At 46.8% G+C, this 21,661-nt stretch overlaps 2 protein-coding genes across 2 annotated transcripts in view; both read right to left on the bottom strand.

Moving 5' to 3' along the window:
• Nucleotides 1-304: 304 nt before the first annotated feature.
• Nucleotides 305-21,661, bottom strand: part of ankfn1a (ankyrin repeat and fibronectin type III domain containing 1a) — a gene marked incomplete at both ends in the record, with an annotated part of 215,853 nt that continues 194,496 nt past the window's right edge. Inside the window, 6 exons of the mRNA XM_080747348.1 lie at nt 305-1,205; nt 1,864-2,059; nt 3,151-3,385; nt 15,641-15,807; nt 17,666-17,834; nt 19,275-19,461. Of these exons, the coding sequence (XP_080603474.1) occupies nt 305-1,205; nt 1,864-2,059; nt 3,151-3,385; nt 15,641-15,807; nt 17,666-17,834; nt 19,275-19,461 (1,855 nt within the window). The remainder of the gene's footprint in view (nt 1,206-1,863; nt 2,060-3,150; nt 3,386-15,640; nt 15,808-17,665; nt 17,835-19,274; nt 19,462-21,661) is intronic.
• Nucleotides 8,603-11,341, bottom strand: LOC308303768 (DNA repair endonuclease XPF-like; the record flags this gene model as incomplete). The annotated part of the gene is made up of 1 exon (XM_080748263.1): nt 8,603-11,341. The coding sequence occupies one exon, from the start codon at nt 11,339-11,341 to the stop codon at nt 8,603-8,605; it is 2,739 nt and encodes a 912-aa protein (XP_080604389.1).

Raw genomic sequence — 21,661 nt, 5'->3', positions numbered from 1 at the left:
TTACACGGTAATATCCTCAGTGTTCATCTAAGTGCGCGAGGATACAAATGGAATGGGCCCGCTTCCATTTCTATGCTCTAAGTCAGAGGTCCAGACCCGTGAGGATCAATTTGGACCCCTGCCGTACCCCGGACCGGACGTTGAGAACCAGTGTTCTACATTCTACAGAGCAGGAGTGAGACGTGGCGTGGGTAGCATGCCTGACAGGACGGGACGGGCGAGCAGCTAGAGTTGTCCGATCATTGCCCGATCGCCGCGTTATAAAAAAAAAACAAATCACAAAAAGAAAACCCGCCATGTGATCCTAGAGCGTGCTACTGAGGATCTCCGAGACCTGCGCGTCCGTCTGGTCGTCCGAGTCCACGTCCTGCGGGGGGGCGGGGGCTTGCGGCTCCTCCCCTTCCCCTCCGGAGTCTCCGCCCACCTCCGCCACCACCACCGAGGGAGGCCGCTGCGCCCTCTCCACCATCTCTCCCGCCTCCTCCCTGGAGCCTCGGCTCCACCCCCTGCCGCCGCCGCTCTCCGGCTCCCCCGCGCACGGCTCCACGAAGATCCTGCGCACGTGGGGGCGGGGCTCCCGGTGGCGGCCGCCGCCCTGCCCCCGGCTCTCCAGCACGCAGGAGGCCTGGCTGACGTAGGTGGGGGAGGAGGAGGAGGGGGAGTAGGTGGAGCTGGTCATTCCCTGAGGGGGCGGCAGGGGGTCCGAGTGGGCATCCCTCTGCCGCGTGTACACGCCCTCCGACAGGGAGCCCGCCCCCGCCGGGCTCTCGCCGCTGTGGCTCCGCAGCCAGCGCTGGGGCCCGCTGAAGTACTGGCCCCCGGCGCCATGGTGGCTCCTGGACAGGAGCTTGCGCTTGGCTGGCGGGTTGGGCGGGTTGGCCCGGAACGGCGGCCCCCCTCCTCCACCTCTGGGGTCCCGGGGGGCCTCCTTGGAGAGCGAGAGTCCCTCCAGGTCGCGGGTGGTGTCGGACAGGACGGGCGAGAGGGGCAGCGAGAGGGGCAGCGAGAGAGGCAGCGTCTTCAGGAGGGAGGGGGAGGAGGCGGGGGAGGAGGGGGAGAGGGGAGGCGGCAGCTCCTTGCCGGAGAAGGAGGGAGAGCGGGGGAGCAGCGAGGGGGAGAGGGGCGCCCCCCTGAGGAAGCAAGAGGAGTGGGGCTCCTTCGCCGTGGGGGAGGGGGTGAGGGGGGAGGACGAGCAGACGCTGTACCTGAGGGAGAGGAAAGACACCGTCATCAGTGAAACCCACTTAAACACCTTCATACTGAGGTGAACGCAGTCCCCCAGGGGTCTATACTAGGTCCTGTCCTGTTTTAACTCTATGCAGATGATATCACTGACAGGTTGAGAACCACTGCCCTATTAGGCTACTGTAGCTCAGTGGTCAGAACTACTGCTCTATTAGGCTACTGTAGCTCAGTGGTCAAAATGTCAGCTCTTTGAATCTCAGGTGGGACATGACAGTTACAGAGCCTAAACATTTGAAACTTGGAGATACAATGTTTCTGCCGACAGTGACGATTTACTGTTTGTCTAGTCTGTTACTCAGAGTTGGGCTACAGTTCTCTACCAGACTGTGTAGCCTTTTTAGTACATATTATTATTACTACTTACAGTATATTTCAGCATACAGGAGAGAAATGCTGTAGTTGCTGCATCGATGGCGTCATAGCTGGGCAGGTTTCTGAACTGTCCACAGCCCACCAATGAGACACACAGAGTGTGTAGACAGAAATGGTGTCATCTTATACTATAAGGAGCATTAGTGAGGGCCAATTATATGGAGATAGAATTTAACAGCCCCCAAGTAGCGGTAATGGTGGTGACTGAACGGTGTGTGTGTGTGTGTGTGTGTGCGTCTGAGCTACCTAAACTGCTCGTGTATCTGGAGTACGTCCGGCGCGCTGCCGCCCAGCGAGTGCAAGGCCTGCTGGGAGAGGCCCTGTGGTGGGGAGTAGAGGAGGTCCAGGTCGCGCGGGCTCAGAGCGTCACAGGAGTCGTAGTCACTGTCTGTGGGCAGGAACACCTCCGACGAACCGTCCTCATCCGAACCCTGCAGGGAGTCTGACGGATCACGCACACATACATGCACACACGCACGCACACACACACACACACGCACACACAGTAAGTATTTTATTACCAGTAAGACTCCCTAATCGGGAGATAAGCGACCGTCAGGTCGCCACGTGATTTTAGGCCAAAATGTGTAGGAGCAGTGTCCAAAAATGAGTTTGAAAAAATCGGCCTGCCGGTGGCGCTATATGGGACAGATCCATGTTGATGAGATGAGTGTAGACATACTGTGTAGCGATTTGCGTGATTTTAGGGCAAAATCTGTAGGAGCAGTGTCCAAAAATGAGTTTGAAATAATCGGCCTGATGGTGGCGCTATATGGGACAGATCCATGTTGATGACATGAGTGTAGACATACTGTGTAGCGATTGGTGTGATTTTAGGGCCAAATTTGTAGGAGTAGTGTCCAAAAATGTGTTTTAAAAAATCGGCCTGAAGGTGGCGCTACATGGGACAGAACTCACATCAAAATCCAACGAGAGCTTGTAGATTTCACTGTTTGTATTATAAGTATAGTGGTTCATTCTTAACTCTCTCTCTTGCAGCCGAACGAACGCTCGTTCTTTTTATGGCGGTGCCATAACGAGCGTTCGTTCTTTTACCTGTCTGAGCACCGTAAGCAGATGAGGGGTGGAGCGGGTGTGTACAGTAGCAGCAGCTCCCGTAACGTTAGTCTTAAATCTAGAGCGCACGTAAACAACAATGGCGGCGGGATAACTTTTCTCCTCCATTCCTATGCCTGGATCGAGTTTCTCCAATTCTATGTCTAGAACTGGTGCAACCGAAGGAAAAACTTCAGCCTCGTTCATTGGAACGGAAGCGCCCGTTCGTCTTTTTTCTTTTTTTCTTTTCACAACACAATGAGGGATACGCTGGCCTTTTACAAAAAATGCGGTTGGAAATAATGGATGGATTTTTTTATCGCAAAGGTAAGCTACTTTTATGGCATTAAAAGACATCTTTAGATCCTTATAACATCACATAAATGACGGTAAAATAGTTAACTTAAGAAGTCTACTCTTATTTGCAATTAAAACGTGTACGTGCACAGACACGAGTTACGACATGCTGCCACTCACCTCCCATGATCATCTTCCTCCGCCGCAGCTCGGGCGGCGAGGGCGAGGGAGTGGGCAGGTACTCCATGTTGGAGGAGGTGGAGTCAGTCTTGTGGGGTCCTGCGGAGGGCTCCGGCTCCGAGGCTGTGACGTCCAGCAGACGGGTGATGGGGACCCCGCCCCGCGGCTGCTTGTAGCGGGCGCACTGCAGGGCGTCTGTGATCCAGCGCAGCTCACGCCACATCTCATCCAACTGCTACATGACAACAACACCACAATAAAACACTTTAAACACTTCTCCAAAAAACATTACACATTTTTCGCATAATTCATAAGCCAATAAAAAAAACAAGCTTGTAGATTTCTGACTAAGGGTAGACTGAAGTCCAAGAAATGAATGTCCAATTAAAGTCTAGAGTTTAAGTGGTTAACACTAACAACAATAACAACAGTGAACCAAGGTAATAGCTTAGCATTTTTCTTTTCGTTTTGACTTGTTCTCAGTTGCAGTTTGGTTTTAATTTGTTTAGTTTAGTTATTGAAAATAGCTGATCTACAAACTCGTGCCTGGAGAGAGAGCTTGTAGATCATTTTGTGAAAGTGGCTACATTTGTATGTATGTGGGTTTTAGAAATATTGAACCAATGAAACGTATTAACACGTTAACTACATAATTATGATCCATTGGAGCACAGGTTCTGTTTTCCATTTGCTGAAAAGTAACTGTTTTGGACATACCACCTGGTTTCCACCTGACAGCAACGATATCTATATCACTTCCAGTAGTTATTATGGTAAGGAAACTGGGAGATATTAGAATGTAATCTGCATATAGATCTGTTACTCTGTGTGCGACACTGCAGCATTTTTAAACAGCCTGTTCTCTCTTTCTCCGTCTCCATCTCTACATCTCACATGCACGCCTGAGTGCACACACACACACACCTACAAAAACACACACACACACACACACACACACACACACACACACACACACACACACACACACACACACACACACACACACACACACACACACACACACACACACACACACACACACACACACACACACACACACACACACACACACACACACACACACACACACACACACACACACACACACACAATAAGAATCACACACACACACACACACAATAAGAATCATTGTGAGTGGATTGTGCGCCTGGGAGGCTGACAGGGGCTGTGACACCTATGAATAATTCATGAAGGTTTCCATCACCAAGGAGTGATGCCTCCAGGTTTGGACATTGTTCCTTTTTAAACGGCTGCACGCACACACACACGCACGCACTACAGTGGAGAGAATGAGGTTTCAGATAACAGGTTTGGGGGAAATGCAATGAGGGGAGACCACAACAGAGCAGGGTGAAATACTGGAAGCAGAAGCAGGTAAAATAACATTACAAAGGGAAAAAAGAGAGAAGAAAGGAGATGAGTTACAGAGAAGAAAGAAAGAAAGAAAGAAAGAAAGAAAGCACGGGCGGTTCTACACAGGGGACACATGGACAGACTCATTCACTCAGAGAAGCAGAAATCACTGGATGAAAACTGACAAAACGAATGAATAAAAACCAATGTGAAAGAAGTAAAGGTCAGACAGTCCTTGCACGATAAATGTATTTGTTTTGTCATCAGTGACAAATTTGTGCGGCAGAAGGGGATTCAGAGACTCTACCGCAATCCCTGAGGAGTATTCGACCACCATGTAATGGTTAAATTCTGACAAACTGTCTTTGATTATTTCAGATCTGTCAATGGCACCATAATTCTTCAGAAAATCCAAAACTTCCTCATAATCCTCAGTTTCAGTGGCCTCAGTGACCCCATGCACCAAAACAGCATTAGGAAGTTTGATACCCATATTCTCAAAAATCTCCATAGTTATGACAGTTTAACAACCAATATTCAATGTTTCATCAATTACCTCCTCCTGGCTGGCTCGCCAAATTAATGTAGCATATGCTTTGTGAATGAAAAGTATATATGCTGATGGACCAGTTGTCGCAGAAGTAGGTGTGGGTTGGAGGAATTAAATTGATAGAAAACATTAAATGAAACCAGAGAGACAGAACTGCATTGCAAGGGATTGTATTGAAAACAAAAAAACATAAATGCATTCAGTTGCTATTCCTTCAGTTGATGTAAAACCCAAACATCAGTTTAGTCAAAAGTTCATGGTTATCGAGTCAGTCAGTGTCCAAAGGTCAATGTTCAGGGGGAAGTGGAGTTTGGCACTGTGAGCTGGGGGGAATGTTTGTGTTTGAGCTGCTGAGTTTTCCTACCCATGACCATACTGTAGGTTAAACAGGACTGGGGATCACACAGGGATCGAACAGGGCTGGGATCAGTCTTTCTGTAGGCTCGCCATCATTCAGTTTCAGTTCTAGGCATTAAAACCTGGCCTGGATCGAAGGAAAAGGCCAAATTAATACAAAATAATAAATTCAAATAATCTGCTGCACTACAGGCTTAAAACAGAAAAATCTACTTATCTGCCCAACTAGGCATTGGCATTAAACTCAAAATACATCAATTCTATAACCAACATTGCAGCTTACATTTAAGCATTACATCCCCAAAAGAAAAGGTTTTACATTTAGATCCCAAATAACAAAAACATCATAACAAACATTTCAGCATGTGGTCACTCACCAAGTCACATTGTTCCTCTATCACACACAGCCAGTGTTTCGAGTGGATCAGGTAGGTATGTTCAGGTAAGGGTCTCTAAAAGCCAAATTATTGTATGGGTAAGTATAATGAATTAAAACTGTTAGAAATTGGAATAGTTGTTGAATAATGAAAAGTGTACAGACCTGCAGCAGCTCCAGTGATGTGCACCTCACTGAGCAAACTGCAGACTGACTAGTTTTATACTGGGTGTGGTGATGATTGCTAATTGCTGGGAAGCTGTGACTGATTGTGACTTGGGGACCGGGACCAAACCATTGCATGTGGAAATGAAGAAAACATTCCATTTGAAAAACAAAATAAAAATACACAATCTGAACCCTGGGTTACAATAGCACCGCACCCAACGTGATTTGTTGGGCACTGCAGCGTCAAGCATCGCAGAGAAAAAGCTGTCTGGATAAAGAGTGTCTGTTAAATGCTTAAATTGTAATTGTAAATTGTACGGAGGTCATTCTCCACCGAAAACAACCAGACGGCATCAGCTGTCTTGCGGCTGAGGCGCGTATACTCCTGCCCTGTGTGCCGAGTAGACAGCAGCTGTGAAAGAGATGAAGGCGAAGACAGCGGCTTATCTGGAGAAGCGCTATCCATGAAGACAAGTGTTTGTTTTCCGGAACACTGCCAGCCTTCTTGACCCTCACTCCCACTGACTGAGTGCCTTTTGGCGGAGCGAACGGAACAAGAAATCCACGCTAAAGTGCTTGTTGGCATGGCAGCTGTAGCAGTCACGTCAGGTTATTATACTAGTCATACTTACATATACTGTACATGTACTTTTTGTTTTCAATTCAAGTTAAGTTTTGATTCGTTTTTTTTTTACTCTACAGAGTTTCTCCACTCGTCAGCACATAAGAGACTATGATTTGAGGCGTCATGTCGTAAAGATGACTTCTACCACTTTTTCTAGTCACGTGTTCAAATACTGGATTCTGATTGGCTAAATTCCGGAGGTTATGAGAGGACAACTGCCGCAAAGTTGTGTGTCCGAGATCAATGCGCCTCAGTGTACATCCGGGGACTTTCCCCCAACCAACAAATGAAGGTCGCAGCGGTCCTATGTTTACTAACGTGCGTACTATCGTTGCCGATTTATTTGGATCCAATGCAATCCGCCAACTTTAAAGCCCCTTTTCTCTGAACCTATGCCTTTCTGGAAGCGAACAGCCTCTATTTACGGCCGGAACGGTGCTTTTAACTGACGTTAGCTTAGCTGTAAGCTAGACGCATGGATTAGTATGGAGTTGGCGCCATCTGTTGGTGAGTAGAAGATGTTGTTGGTGGAACTATCTGCTGTCTCGCGGAAGTTTTATAGGCAATAATGATTGTAACTTAAGATCCTTGCAAGTTACAACTATGTGTTTTCTTTCATGTATAAGGGAAAAAGTGGTAGAAAAGCTATTTACCACTCGGGGTCGGACATTATGCTCTCATAATGTCCTGAGTGATGGTGTTATCGGACTCGGCTGCGCCTCGTCCGATAACACCCTCACTGCGGACATTATGAGAGCATAATGTCCTCTCACTCGGGGTAAATTGCTTACGTCACATACCGTGTTGTAGTTCTTCTTGAACATCTGTCCAAAGTGTTGGCCTGAGTTTCTCTGCCACCCTTGGTTTTATGTTGTAGACCACATTTTATATTTACGAAGATACGATCATATTAAGTTGATATACAGTAAAACTGTTACAGTATGCGTGCGTAATGCACCGTGATATTGGGCATTGCGTTTACATCTGTGTGTCGTATTACCAAACAAACAGAAAGAAAATGTGAAAATCTGCTTTCTGCTGTGCAGACTGGTTTAGGGAGGTCATGTAGAATAAGGGTAGGATAGACTAATGCAGTCAACTCGCAAGACAGAGAGACAGACAGACAGACAGAGATATAGAGGTATCATTGTGAGCTTGTGAACGGGACACACAACAAGCCTTCACCTTGTGTTACAAATGGGAGTATCAGAGAGGGATGTTGGAGGTCACGATATTGTCCCCCAGTATTTCTTTTTTAATTGGTGATATGATGCTATAGTTCATACTGTGCGTTTACTCTGGACTACGCACTGCGAAGTGAGTTCAATGGGCGTGTAAACGGAAAAAAACTAATGAATGACATTCAATGTTAAAGAAGATGATTTGAGAAGACATGACTTGTTGGGCGCTGCAGCCCAAGCATCCTGGAGAAAAAGGTTTCGATCTTATGAACATGTATTTATTTATATAGTTTATAACAAGTAGTTGTGTGTAGAAATAGAACCATAATGGACACATAAGGGTCCATTGGGTTTCATTAGTACATTCCCTGGGTTACAAATGGATAAATGAAATGATTTCATCATTTTACCGTGTGCTCTCTTTTGAAGGACACTGCACTATAAACTATTTAATATTCACAATGCCTGCCAGACTCATTACCACCCAAAGAAGGAATTGGCATTGTATTATAGGTGCCTTTATCTGAAATGCTTTACAATGTGCATTATTCACCCATTCTGACACGCACACGCGCGCGCGTGCACACACACACACACACACACACACACACACACACACACACACACACACACACACACACACACACACACACACACACACACACACAGGCACCTTCCAATTTCCAAGCGGCAGCTCTACCCAGAGCCACTGCACTTATACCAGCTGGGACCTATAGTTTCACACAAGGTAAAGTCAGTTCTTGTCAGTTTTGGCTGAAAACTGACAAGAACTCAGGTCTTAATGGGTTAATACACAACAGCTAGACTAAAGCTTTGTAGCATGTATGTTTGCTCTTCTGGGCAGGTGCCGGGACGTCAGCAGCAGCGTTGTGCAGAAAGTCATAGAGCATCTTAGCATTGGAAGCGTTCCCCAGTATGTGTGCAAGCTTGTCCTGGCTGAACTTAGCCACGTCCGCCAGGCTGTCAGCGTTGCTGATAAGCGCCCTGTAGTTTTTGGAGTTGACCCCCGGCATCTTCAACAGGAAGTCATACGGCCCGGGGTTGTAGAGGTCGGCCGACTCGGCTGACTCGGCCACCATGTCTGACGACTCTCCCGCGACAGCCTGCGCCGCCGCTGCGTCCGGCTCCGGGCGGTCTTTCTTCAGCTCCCGGAAGATCTCGGCCGTGGCGTGGGGCGAGGTGCACCACAGGATGCGGAGGCGAGGGAAGTGCAGGGTGAGGAGGGCGAGTCGGGAGGTGACGTCGTTGGCCGACATCTCCTGGTGAAAGTCGAAAGAGCGGCCCGCCAGGGAGAACGGCTTCGCCGGGTCAAACTCTATCAGCAGCACAGGCTTCTTGTAGTAGCGCGTCATGGACAGGCACTGGGAGTAGAGGCGGCCGCTCTGCAGAGAGCCGATCAGGTCGCTGACGCTCTTGCGCTCCACGCAGGTGTCGTCAGTCAGGATGTAGTCCCCCACCTCCAGGGTGACGGGTTCGATGTCCAGGCCGCGCCGGTGGAGCAGGGAGGGGAGCTCGCTGCGGAACTCCCGCATGTCCACGACAACACGTGACAGCTCCTTGGGCCGCTCCTGTCCACCTGCTTTGCGAGTGTCGACGGTGGCGTTGGCCGGCTCCAGACTCCTAGCCAGGTCCAGATTAGTGTCTTCTCTGCCCTCTCGCTCCTCTGGACCCACCATTATGGCCTTCTCCCTGATCAGGTGTTCAAAGGCTTTCTTCTCCTTAGAAAGAGCCGTCAGATACCTCTGCTCCTCCGTCGAGCCCCCGTAGATCAGGAAATACACCCTCAATGGTGACCCTGGCCGACTGGCCTTGTAGATCTCCAGCTGGCGGACAAAGCTGAGCTCGGCGTCATAGAGCACCACAAAGCTGGGCTCCACCTCGTGCAGCACCCGGGTCAGGCTGTAGGGGTCGCTGCAGCCCCTCAGCGGGTGGATGACCGTCATGGGCTCCTTCTGTACGCAGTAGTAGGCGTCAGACGACAGGTCCAACTTCAGCTGCTCTTCCTCTTCTTCCTCGTCCTTAAGTTCATCTTTTTCCGTGTTGCTGGCTATCCTCTCAGTTTCATCCCTTTTAATTTCTTGGTCCTTCTCCATCATCTGGGTCAGGGGCGGTGTGCTGTTACTGTTAGAGGTCTTCAGTGATGCTTTCTTCTCTGTGGTTGTCTTCTCAGGCAGTCGTTTCTTGGGCCAGCCCTGCTTGTCGAGTTGTAAGGCGGCGGCGAAAGCGGCAGAAGCTGCGGCGTCCCGCTTGCAGACAGTCTGTGAGTACAGCTGATTGAGCAGTGCATCAGAGCCGCGTTTGATGTACTGCTGCAGCTGGTCGCAGGTCCTGTCATCACTGCCGCAGATCAACACGCGGCCCGGTTCCCGTTCAGAGCCTTTGTTCTCCTTCTCGATCTCCTGCAGGACCTCGGTCAGAGCCTCCCACTTAGGACTCTTCTCCAGCACCAGCTCTCGCTTCACCTCAGTGGTGGAGGTCTGCTTCTTCCCCATCTCTGCCGCCGCTTTGAGTTTCTTCCTCCTCTCTGTGATGCGGTACACTCTGCTCCTAGCGTTCACAAACATGGAGGTGCACGAGTCCAGGAACAGCCAGCCAGAGTTGGTGCCAAAGTTCTTCTGGCCGGTGTGCAGGGACTCGAGCAGGTTGAGGAAGGTGACACAGTCGTACTGGGTGAGGTGGAGAAGCAGAAGCCTCAGCACCTTCAGGTCCTGGACCAGAGCCTTGGTCTGGGCCCCCAGCTGGTGCCATAGAGGATCCAGGTAGTGGCGGATGGTATTCTCGAAGGCGCTGCCAAGTAAATTCTCCAGGGAGAGGTCTTCGGCCTCCAGTGCAGGGTTGTAATGCTTCAGCTCCTTCAGGCAGGCGCCCATGATGTCCAGGATGGAGCTCTGGATGGCCCTCATGGCCGGGGTCAGAGCCACGTGCAGCTCCACCACCTCTGGCTTGTGTCTATCCAAAACGGCATTCACAGACGCTTGGAACCTGGGCCAGAGGTAGAGCTTCCGGACAAAAAGGCTCCTCATGACACGATCCGCCTGGCAGAAGCCGGAGGAGAAGGCCGTGGCCTTGTCCGTGAAGGCCTTAATGAAGCCCGTCTTGTTCTTCTGCCTGAACAGGCGCAGAATGAAGGCCTCCTGGCACGACTCCACGATCCTGTGGGCCCGGTACACCAGGACGCCGGATATGAGGTGTGCGGGGAAGCGGTCCGTGAGGAGGTCCACCACCAGGACTCTGCTGGTGACGAACAGCACCCCTCCGCGGCCATACACCTCGCGGCGCTCTGAGCTCGGGATGTCACCGGACACCGTCCTGGGCAGGTGGGCGACGCCCTCCCTTCTCAGCTGCTCAGTGAAATACTCCTGCTCCGGGGTTGTTGTGTTGAGCATTAAGACCAGGCTGTCCTCCACCGAGCAGACCCGCATGAACTGCAGCGCAATGCGGTCTATGCCCATGCCCTCCGCCGTCACCAGCAGCCCATCATCGCCGAACAAGTTCGAGAACATCTCCGTCTCAAACTCCAGCAGAGACCCCGCCGCCATGATTATTGGTCGCGGCGCATGAAGTGACAGATTATTGGTCACGACACACAAAATGACGGTATCTAAAACAAAAGTATCTTGTCTATATGGGCATGTGCCGGCATGTCTGCATGTGAGGTGCCGCTTTGTGCTGCCGATGGGCATGTCCATATTTGGGGCTGATAACTCGTCTCATTATCAAACTGCCCCCTGCTGTGGTTATTTTGTTGACAACTCATTGCGTAACTCAAGTCCAGTCCATATATGGGCATATCTGTGCACACAGAAAGACACTCGCACACCACCTGCCACAACTTTAACTTTATATATAGTAGATTTGCCCTATTTAGTAACCCCTCACACTCTGGGAATTCTGTCTAATTTCATACATACTGTATACTGTACTATTGAGCTGTATTGAAATTTGGAAATAGGAATGTAACTACCTCTCACTTCCGGTCAAGCCTAAAAACACAAACGAGGATCTGTGGTGGCTGCTGTAACCTTGGTGCTATACAACTATGGCAATCTTCTGTCGATCAGGTCTACACTTGGCATTCCCTGGATCGTCAATTACGATGTTGACGGAGGCTACATGTCCTTGGTTGGTGTTATTCAGAAGCAAATTTACCAAAGTCAAGGTTCGACCACAGTATTTTGCAGAGAGGTCTGAAGATCATGAAAAATATGGCGGTGACCCAAACCAGCCTCACAAACTCCACATAGTGACACGGGTCAAAAGTGTCAAAGCTAGGCCATACTGGGAGAAGCAGCTAATTAAGGACCTTCGCCTTGAAAAGGCACATACACCTGTAATACACAAGAACACACCTGCAGTCAACAATCAATTGAAATTCATCAAACATCTAGTAAGGATCCAGCCACTCAAGACTCCCTATGGCCTTCCTGCTGAAGAGGACATGGCTGAAACATACATCAACAGCAATGGAGAACTGATTATACGGCGGCTTCTTAAACCTATTGAAGCCACAGCTATTGAGTCATAGCCACATACAGGCTCTGCCCACTATGCTTAATTTATACTCCAGTGAGCGACACTGTTGCATGACAAAGTATAAATCAGACTTTTCTGTTTTGTTTGTTTTGTGTTTACAATAAAAATTCTCCACAGCTAAAAAGAAAAAGAAAAAAAGGAAATTTGGAAATAGGTGCATGTAGCTTGAATTCATTTCGATTTGACCATTTTATATTCATAATTATGTGAGACCTATGTTGACATTTTCAGCCTTCAAAATGCTTCATGTATAGTATGTATGTTTTTTTTGTGTGGAAAAGACAGATACAGGCACATAAACACATCTATGCACAGAGACATCAACATGTTAGAAAAATATCACACACACATACAGTACACACGCGTGCGCACATGTATACAGCACATGTCCATGCACATACACACACACAAACACACAACACGCACATTCACACATTTCTCAGCCGTCGGTGTGTGAATGTACGTGCAGTGACGTGTGAATGTGTGTGTGGACAGGAGTAATGCACGTTCTAAAGCACTTTGGATAAAGGTGCTATATAAATGCGGGGAAGCTCTGCAACACAGAACACCCACAACACTCCAGAGTAAACAAATGGCTCAAGGTGCCACAGCTCAACAATATCATGAAACCGAGCAAACAGCTTGGACACAATCATACATGTCCTTTTCACATAGTTTTATTTAGCTCTCCATAGACAGAACACTTTTTTCAATGTCCGTGGAGAGGTATATAAAATGCCATTTACCATTCTCTCTCTCTGACATGCACGCACTCCGCAGACACTCGCACGCACAGGCAGAGTGACACCAGTGATGATTCGTCTGGAAAGAATGTCAGACCTCTGGAGAGGAGAGGAGAGGAGAGGAGACGAGGCACTAAACTGAGAAACATCATAATCGGGGGTTGTACCAAAGACTATCAAAATTGTACCTCCTTGCTTGGCACTGAGCATGTTTCTATATGTCAGTGGTTCTCAAACCTTTTCATGTCAAGGACCCCTAGATTTATGTATTTGGCCACCGACTCCCATCTGGAAATATTTTGTATATCAGGGACCCAGAAGCAAATATTTGAGTTACAAATGTTCGCTTTAAAAATAAATATATTCAAAGATTTGCAAAAAAAGGCACAATCTTTCATAAATAGCATCTGCTATTTTGTAATAGTTAAACCATAAAATAGTGGTTCCAGGTCTTATTGGGTTTAACATCAAGCCGCCTCAAGATACAGAACCAGGAGCCACATGGCCGTCCGTCAGTCCGTCTGTGAGCAGTTAATCTCTGGCACCGTTGGAATTATCAGCGCAAAACCTTGCATGCACATTCACCTGGAGGCCAAGTACAAACTGGCCTGTTATAGCGCCACCCAGTGAGAAGATATTACTGCTAAAGATTTTGTCCAAACATCCAAGTCCAGTTAATCCAATCCGGGACGATGACGATGCAATTTGACAGACTGACTGACAGGGCCAGACAGACAGACAGAGACTGTGCTGTGTGTGTGAATAATGTTTCCTCCATCAACACATGGCAAGTGTAAATAAACTGAAAAATTACACACCATCACGTCATCTGTACACACACGCTATAGTTAGCAATTTACTGTGCATGTGAAAGCGTGCGTGTGCATGCGTGCATGTGCATGCGCACTTGCGCAGCGTGTGACATTAAGAGCCGAAAAAAATAATAAGATTCATATTTGTCTGTTTGCGCACGCACGCTACACACCATCACGTCATCTGTACACACACGCTATAGTTAGCAATTTACTGTGCATGTGAAAGCGTGCGTGTGCATGCGTGCATGTGCATGCGCACTTGCGCAGCGTGTGACATTAAGAGCCGAAAAAAATAATAAGATTCATATTTGTCTGTTTGCGCACGCACGCACACACACACACACACACACACACACACACACACACACACACACACACACACACACACACACACACACACACACACACACACACACACACACACACTTGTGCAAGTATTATTTGTTCCTCTCTCTCTTGCTGAGTAGTTTGTGGTCAGAGGGACAACTTTTTCCAAGTTTAAAATCACAGTGAAACAGAGAGACACTCTCTCATGTGCGCGCGCGCGCGCGCGCACACACACTCTCACACACACGCAAGCACACCTCTCCTTCTCTTCACTCTCTTAAGTGGGGGGCACCTCGTGGCTTTGTGGTCAGCCTCCATTCACTAGATGGCTAGTGAAACCACACACAGACACATGCAAACACACACACACACACACACACACACACACACACACACACACACACACACACACACACACACACACACACACACACACACACACACACACACACACACACACACACACACACACACACACAAAATGCAGCCGTTCAACCATTTGTCATGTAATTATATCAAAGAAAATCTGCAATACAACAGACTTAGTTTGAAAAAAGAAAGCTACCTAACATACTGGAAAGAGACAACCCAAAACCAAAGCAAAATGGAATGCTATCTGGCACTAAAAAGAGAATATACATTAGCAGAATATCTGAGCACAGTAAATTACCCAAAACTCAGGAAAACCTTGACTAGGTACAGACTCAGCGAACACAGCCTTGCAATAGAGAAAGGCCGCCACAGACAGACCCCGCTCCCAAGGGAAAATAGACTATGCACCCACTGCACACAAAATGTGGTAGAAACAGAGCTACACTTTCTAATCACCTGCCCACTATACCAAGACATCAGAGACACATACTTCCCACAGATTACACACACCCGAAGTGAGTTTGAAAACATGACCAATGATGAAAAACTCCCATACCTACTGGGAGAAATACAACAATGTTCGAACACAGCAGCAAGATTTGTTGCGACAAAAGAAGGCTAGAAACACAACCACCCTAAGGACTATAAACCATGGATTGACATCTAGACCTACTGCACATACAGTATGAAACAGAGCTGCTACCTTTAAATATTTTTTTTGAGAAAAAATAATGCTGTTATTTGTTCCAAAAGCTTTATACCCTGTATATATATAAAATGTCACAATGCGACATAGCTCTGTTTACACAATGCTATACCCCCTCCAAATGTATTATGTTCCCCATTTTCAACAGTTTTTATTTTATTTGTGACACTTGCTTTGGCAATGTAAATGTATGTTTTCTCATGCCAATAAAGCTCCTTGTAATTGAAAATTGAATTGCATCTGTTGGCCTACTGGTCCAGTAACTCAAATTGTCAAATAATTGTAGCGGAGCAAAAGTACACTATTTGCCAGTGAGATGTAGAGGAGCAGAAGTAAAAGTACCTGGATGTAGTCCAGGATGAGCTGGTTCCTCTGCTTGGCGGTGGACACCTCGCTGTCGCTGATGGCCTCCCGCAAGGCCTGCTGGGTAATGAGGGCGTCCAGGTCCAGCACGGACGACAGGCGGCAGTACAGGCTGATGAACTTCTCTCTGTAGGCACAGAAGTGCACTGGACACGCACACGCACACACACACACACGCACACGCACACACACACACACACACACACAAACACGCGTTAACATTGACTTCCTTTCACATGACCGGAGCCAGGGGGAACCGTTCCTTCACATTTTGGAACCGTTTCCAGAACCGGTTTCATCACATTGTCAGAGCTGGTGTGTGGACCGCACGTCTGCTATTTAATTACAATACCGGTGTTTCTCAAATCTTTTAATTTCAAGGACCACCATTACTCTTGTAGTGTACAAATGGAACCAAATGGACCCTTACGGGTCCATTTGGTTCCATTTGTTACACTCTCAGAGTTAGAGACCTGTAAGGATCCATTTGGAACCCCCTTTAGGAATCGTTAAGGGAACCTTTAAGGAATCGGCTGTTAAGAGGTAATCGTTAAGGAACCAGAATCGTTACAATCTATAAGGATCCCAACCCTAGGAGGAACTGGATCCAACATTCAGAAACCAGGAATCGGTTCCAATACATTTCGAATAGTTTCCGAAACCGTTTTTTTTTTTTTTTTTTAAATCACACTGTCAGAGCTGGTGTATGTGGACTTCACATGGTTCTCAAACATCAACTCTGAGATTGTACAAATGGTACAAAGGGAATCATATTAATTGTTAAAAGGAAGCCGTTAAGGAATTGGAAACACTAACACAATGAATCAATGCTTTGAATGAATGAAGCAAAGGTTTCCAGGTGGTCAATGGCACCTTAATTTTAACCAAGTTTGACTATAGTAGTTCATGGCTTGACCAATGGGGTCAGGTTAATTTCTGACGTACAGACAGAGGACACTAAAGTGCATGCATTATGACCTCAGTCACCGGGAAGGAGGGTGTCTCTCGGGACATATGATGAGCTGGGTGCACTGAGGCCCCCATGAATTTCATAGAGAACCATCAACCAGGAAACATTCATGAGAGAATCTTTCAGAATCCTCCCTCTGTTGTTATAGTTCAATAGAAAATGAAAAGATTCCCGTTGCGCGCGCGCGCACACACACACACACACACACACACACACACACACACACACACACACACACACACACACACACACACACACACACACACACACACACACACACACACACACACACACACACACACACACACACTGAAATATGCGGGTGAGAAGAAGTCAAAAAAGAAACAGACTTCAAAGTAGACTACGTACCTGTGTGTTTGCGTGTGCGCGCGACCCGCGCGTGCGTGTGTGCGTGAGTGCATGTCTGGGAACAATATCTTGTCCATTCAAATTGAAGCTGATAATAATTACGTTTATTTATGGAATCCAATAGCATCAACAAGAAGCACCTTTTCTCTTCTATAACCTGTCCCCAAAGCCTGAAAACTATAATAGAAAATATGAAAACGAATGCGCGTATCGTTAGAGTGCTCGAAAAGAGCATTCTGTATACCATAAAACTTTTAGCTTTTGTATTTGGTAGCCCATAAGGGCACGTGCACAGGTTGGTTGTGAGGGGCCTTCAAACATTGGTCGGCCTCTACAAAAGGAGGGCCAAGCAGTTATACAGTAGCAAGGCACTGCTCAGTGTCGGCCATTATAGGAAGCCGCTCAATTTGGAGGAGGCGCGTCGTTTCCTTTATCCAATGATTGATGACTGCTGTGTCTGACAAGTATGTCAGCCGTATTGTACAGTATGTAACAACGTCCTGCCCTCCAGGCACTTTGCAACTGGCTGCTTCCCTATTGTCCGACCGCATTGGCAGTGTGCAATGTCCTGCGCAAGCCATTCTAGTACTTCTGTTTATATGTACTGTATGAGGACATAAATAAACATGTTCAAACGTGTGTTGTGCGCGCGTGTGGTTCCTCACCCAGTTCGAACATGTGCAGGGGCAGGTGCAGGAACCCAGACAGGGGGGTGTAGGGGTTGGCCTGCCCGGGGGCCGTGCACACGTCATCGGCCGTGGGCAGCAGCAGCAGGAAGGACACGCCGTGGCCCAGCTCCAACACCTCCTGGCGGTACACGCGGAACTGACGAGCCTGCAGGGGCATAGTTCCGCCGATTTAAAATGACTCCAATACGGAACTAAAACTTCCTATGATTGGCCGCTAGTTGTGCTGTTTTCCCCCCCCGGCCGATCGCAAAAAAAAATTGTTCTCCATTGGACCCCATTCATTTTCCCCTTTCGTTTTCTAACCTTATTTAACATTTTCATAAATACTTTATGGTTCCTATCGCTAGTTAAACAATGCCTTTCAATCACGATTATATGCGTTTTGTGAAAATAAGGTCCCATTTATGATAAAATTGATGATAAAGTTGTGGGGGGCGTGGCCAACTAAACTAATACCAGCCGGCTGTGTTCTTCTTCGTGTGCTGTATTTCGGGAGGCTCCGACCACATTCTCCCATGTATCTCTGCGGTTGCACGTGACCGTTGGCAGCCAATAGCATCCTCTGGTGCCTTTACAATCTATGATGTCAACACCCATGCCAAGGTCCCATATTGTGTCATTTGCGCTGCATAGAAACCAATGGCTTCGCTTTGTCCATATCTTTTATACGGTCTATGCGAGCCTGGCGTACAACGCAACAACAGCTATTTCTCTGCTTTCTGTTTGGTTGCACATTTCATTTATCTATGTCAGTGGCTCTCTCAAAACCAGTGGTCCGGGGACCACCAGTGGTCCTTGAAGAGATTCCAGGTGGTCCCCAGACCCCAGCTAAATGATGGAGAGTTGGCAACCAAATGGACCCTATAGATCAGGGGTGGGCAACTTTGATGATGTAGAGGGGCCAGGGCCACTATGTTTCCACATTCACTCCAGAGGGTCACATTGCATACACTGTCTGGCAGAAACCTGTCAGAATCTCTGAATTTAACTTATTTCGTAAATGAATGTCCTACTTCGTCATTCTGTCACACAAAAGTAGAAAAAATAGCCGATCAAAACATGTCGCAGTGCTACGCGTTTTGAGCTTGTGGATCTGCTTGTTTGCTATTTTGGAATTAGAATCCTGAAAAGTAAAATTGTATGAACTAAATACAAATACATTGGACATGTATGTATGGTATATATATTTTTTGTCATTAAGCTACTAAAATAGACTGAAGTAAGTAAAAGCGGGTCATGCTTTCATGTTTGGAATTTTAACAGCTGAAATCAATAATATATCAGTATTCTGATATTAACCTGAGGGCCACATTAAGTGAAGGTGGGGGCCGCATGTGGCCCCCGGGCCGCCAGTTGCCAATGATCTTTAACACTTGAGAGTGTAAAATGAAACCTATTTTTGGCTTTTAGGCTTAAAAATGCCCCCCAAAAAACTAATTTGTTCATAAAATCATCATCCTAAAATGCTGATATTTTCACAAGGATATCCTGATATCCTCACACACAGATGTGTGCGTGTGTGTGTGTGTGTGTGTGTGTGTGTGTGTGTGTGTGTGTGTGTGTGTGTGTGTGTGTGTGTGTGTACCTGGTACAGCGGTCTGTTGACCAGTTTGAGCAGAGCTTTAATGGCCGTCTGCAGCTCAGAGTACAGCTGGGGGGTGTGGCCTTCTGACTTCAGCTCCGCCTCCACTCCCTCTGGCTCCTCCCCCTCGGGCTGCTCACTCTCCGTCTCCTCCGTGATGGACAGACTCTGCAGCCACTCCCACTCCTCCCTGCAAGGCAGGCAAGGAAAGGAATCAAATCAAACTTTATTTACAAAGCACAGTTAAAAACAACAGTTGACCAAAGTGCTGCACGGAATAAAACTATGCATCAACAAGTACAACATAAAGTGCACTCAAATACAAACCTGACATACTGTACACATGCATACTGTACACATCAATGACTTACAATAATTCAAATAAAAAATTGGGGAAAAAATAAGCCTTGAGTAAAGATTTAAGAGCTGCAATGGACTGGTGGCAGCAACGGCAAAAGGCGTGACCACCCCTGCATATTTGTCATGTTTTTTGGATCCACAGATGTATCATATCAGTACTGAGCTTGCAGACCGGCTATTTTCAAATAGCCTAAATATACATTACATGTTTTGTAGTAATAATCAAAATCTACAAAGCAACTAAAGTTTTCAAATAATTGTAGTGGAGTAAAAGTACAACATTTGCCTCTGAGATGTAGTGGAGTAGAAGTAAACGTATAGAAAATGTGAAATACCACAATAAACTTAGTTACTTTCCACCACTGCATGCAACTTGCTGAGCGCATTCTTGCTCCCTCTAGGATGAATCATAGAGATGTAGCTGATCCATGGCCTTTGTATTGTTGCATTTTAATCTGTTGTGATTTATGTTTTTATACGGTTGCTACCGTGGTCAGATCCGTCTTGTAAAATAGATTTAAAACAAAGGTAAAATTAAAATTAAAATAATATGTGTGTTTGAGTGTGCCCATACTGCCCATATTGTACTGTATACTGTATATGTTTGCCTGTGAGTGTGCACTGTATGTGTGCACCAGTTTATTGACCCGTTGCTGAGGCTTGCTATGTACTTACTGTATGTTTGTCTGTACATGCGTGCATCTGTGTGTGTATGTGTGTGTGTGTGTGTGTGTGTGTGTGTGTGTGTGTATGTGTGTGTGTGTACATACAAGTGTGTGTATGTGTGTGTATGTACACAATGCAGCCTCTATGCGTTTTCCCCTGCCATGTGCAGTCACCTCTCCTCTCGTCTGCCTCGGAACCAAAACAAACAAATAAATTAACAAACAGCTCATTTAGACAACAAGCTGCACCCGGCGGCCCGCTAATGAGGCCGGTCGGCCTGAGCGTGTGCACGTGCACACGCACGCTCCACCCACCACCACAAGTTAATAAAGGCAAAATCAGGTTTAGAAAGGTTAAATAAAAAGGAAGGCCTCGATCGATCCGATCTCTCTGTTAATCAAGGATGCACCTCAGGGCGGAGAAAACCAAAGGCAGATTTAATTGTGACCAGCGTGGGGATCAGACTACACAAATGCAGTCCAATTTCAGCCCCAATTTCTGCAGACAGGTTTCCAGCAACGGGCCTCAATTTAGACGTCAGGATAAAATATCTAAATGTGTTAGAATCCTAGATTTGCATCTGTTTCCAGGTTAATTTGCCGCAGATTAAACATAATTAACATTCTGTGCCATTGAGGAGTATGTTCTGATTTTCATTCATGCTGCATACTGTGCCATTGAGGAGTATATTCGAACATTGTACTTATTAATATTTGATATCATATCGCGGTCTACTGTACCCGCTGGTGTGCAGGAACTTCATTTCCCATGTTGCTTTGGGAGATGGTGACTTCATTAAGCCGCGCCGTCTTCACCCGCTGCCATCATATGGCTGAGCCTTTACACCGCGTTTTCTCATTATTTCTCCCCAGATCGCGGCAATCGGCCCTAAACGCTCTTTTTTCCGGGCTCTATCTAATCGCAGGATATTCTCGGCAGCAATGTTTCTCCTCTGCATGAAAAAAGACGTGTGGAAGGAAGTATCATTGCACAACATGCACGCGCGTCACTTCAGTGGGCCGTTCCAAATAAGGGAAATCTATGAAAATCCCTGGCACTGTACCACCATCTAGTGGTGCAAACAGGTGGCACGGAATGTGTTAAACAGTATTAGAGTACAGTCCTATCAGTGTATATTTTAATATATATATATATATCTTTTTTAACTATTCTATTTTTTTACATTTTCTTGCTTCAATACATTGTATAAGATCTGTATAATAAGTCAGTGACAATCTTGAAAAGTATATTTACGCTATTTAACCCTCCAATATATCTACGCTAACGCTATTTATTAGAACCACTTTATAATACATTTTAATTGAATCTCAAAAGTAATTGCAGCTTATTCATGCAGCACTGCA

The sequence above is a fragment of the Nannobrachium achirus genome (assembly GCF_963921795.1).
Source record: "Nannobrachium achirus genome assembly, chromosome: 18".
Classification (NCBI taxonomy): Eukaryota; Metazoa; Chordata; class Actinopteri; order Myctophiformes; family Myctophidae; genus Nannobrachium; species Nannobrachium achirus.
Note: the sequence above shows the minus strand (reverse complement) of the source record. Positions and strands in the feature narration are given on the sequence as shown.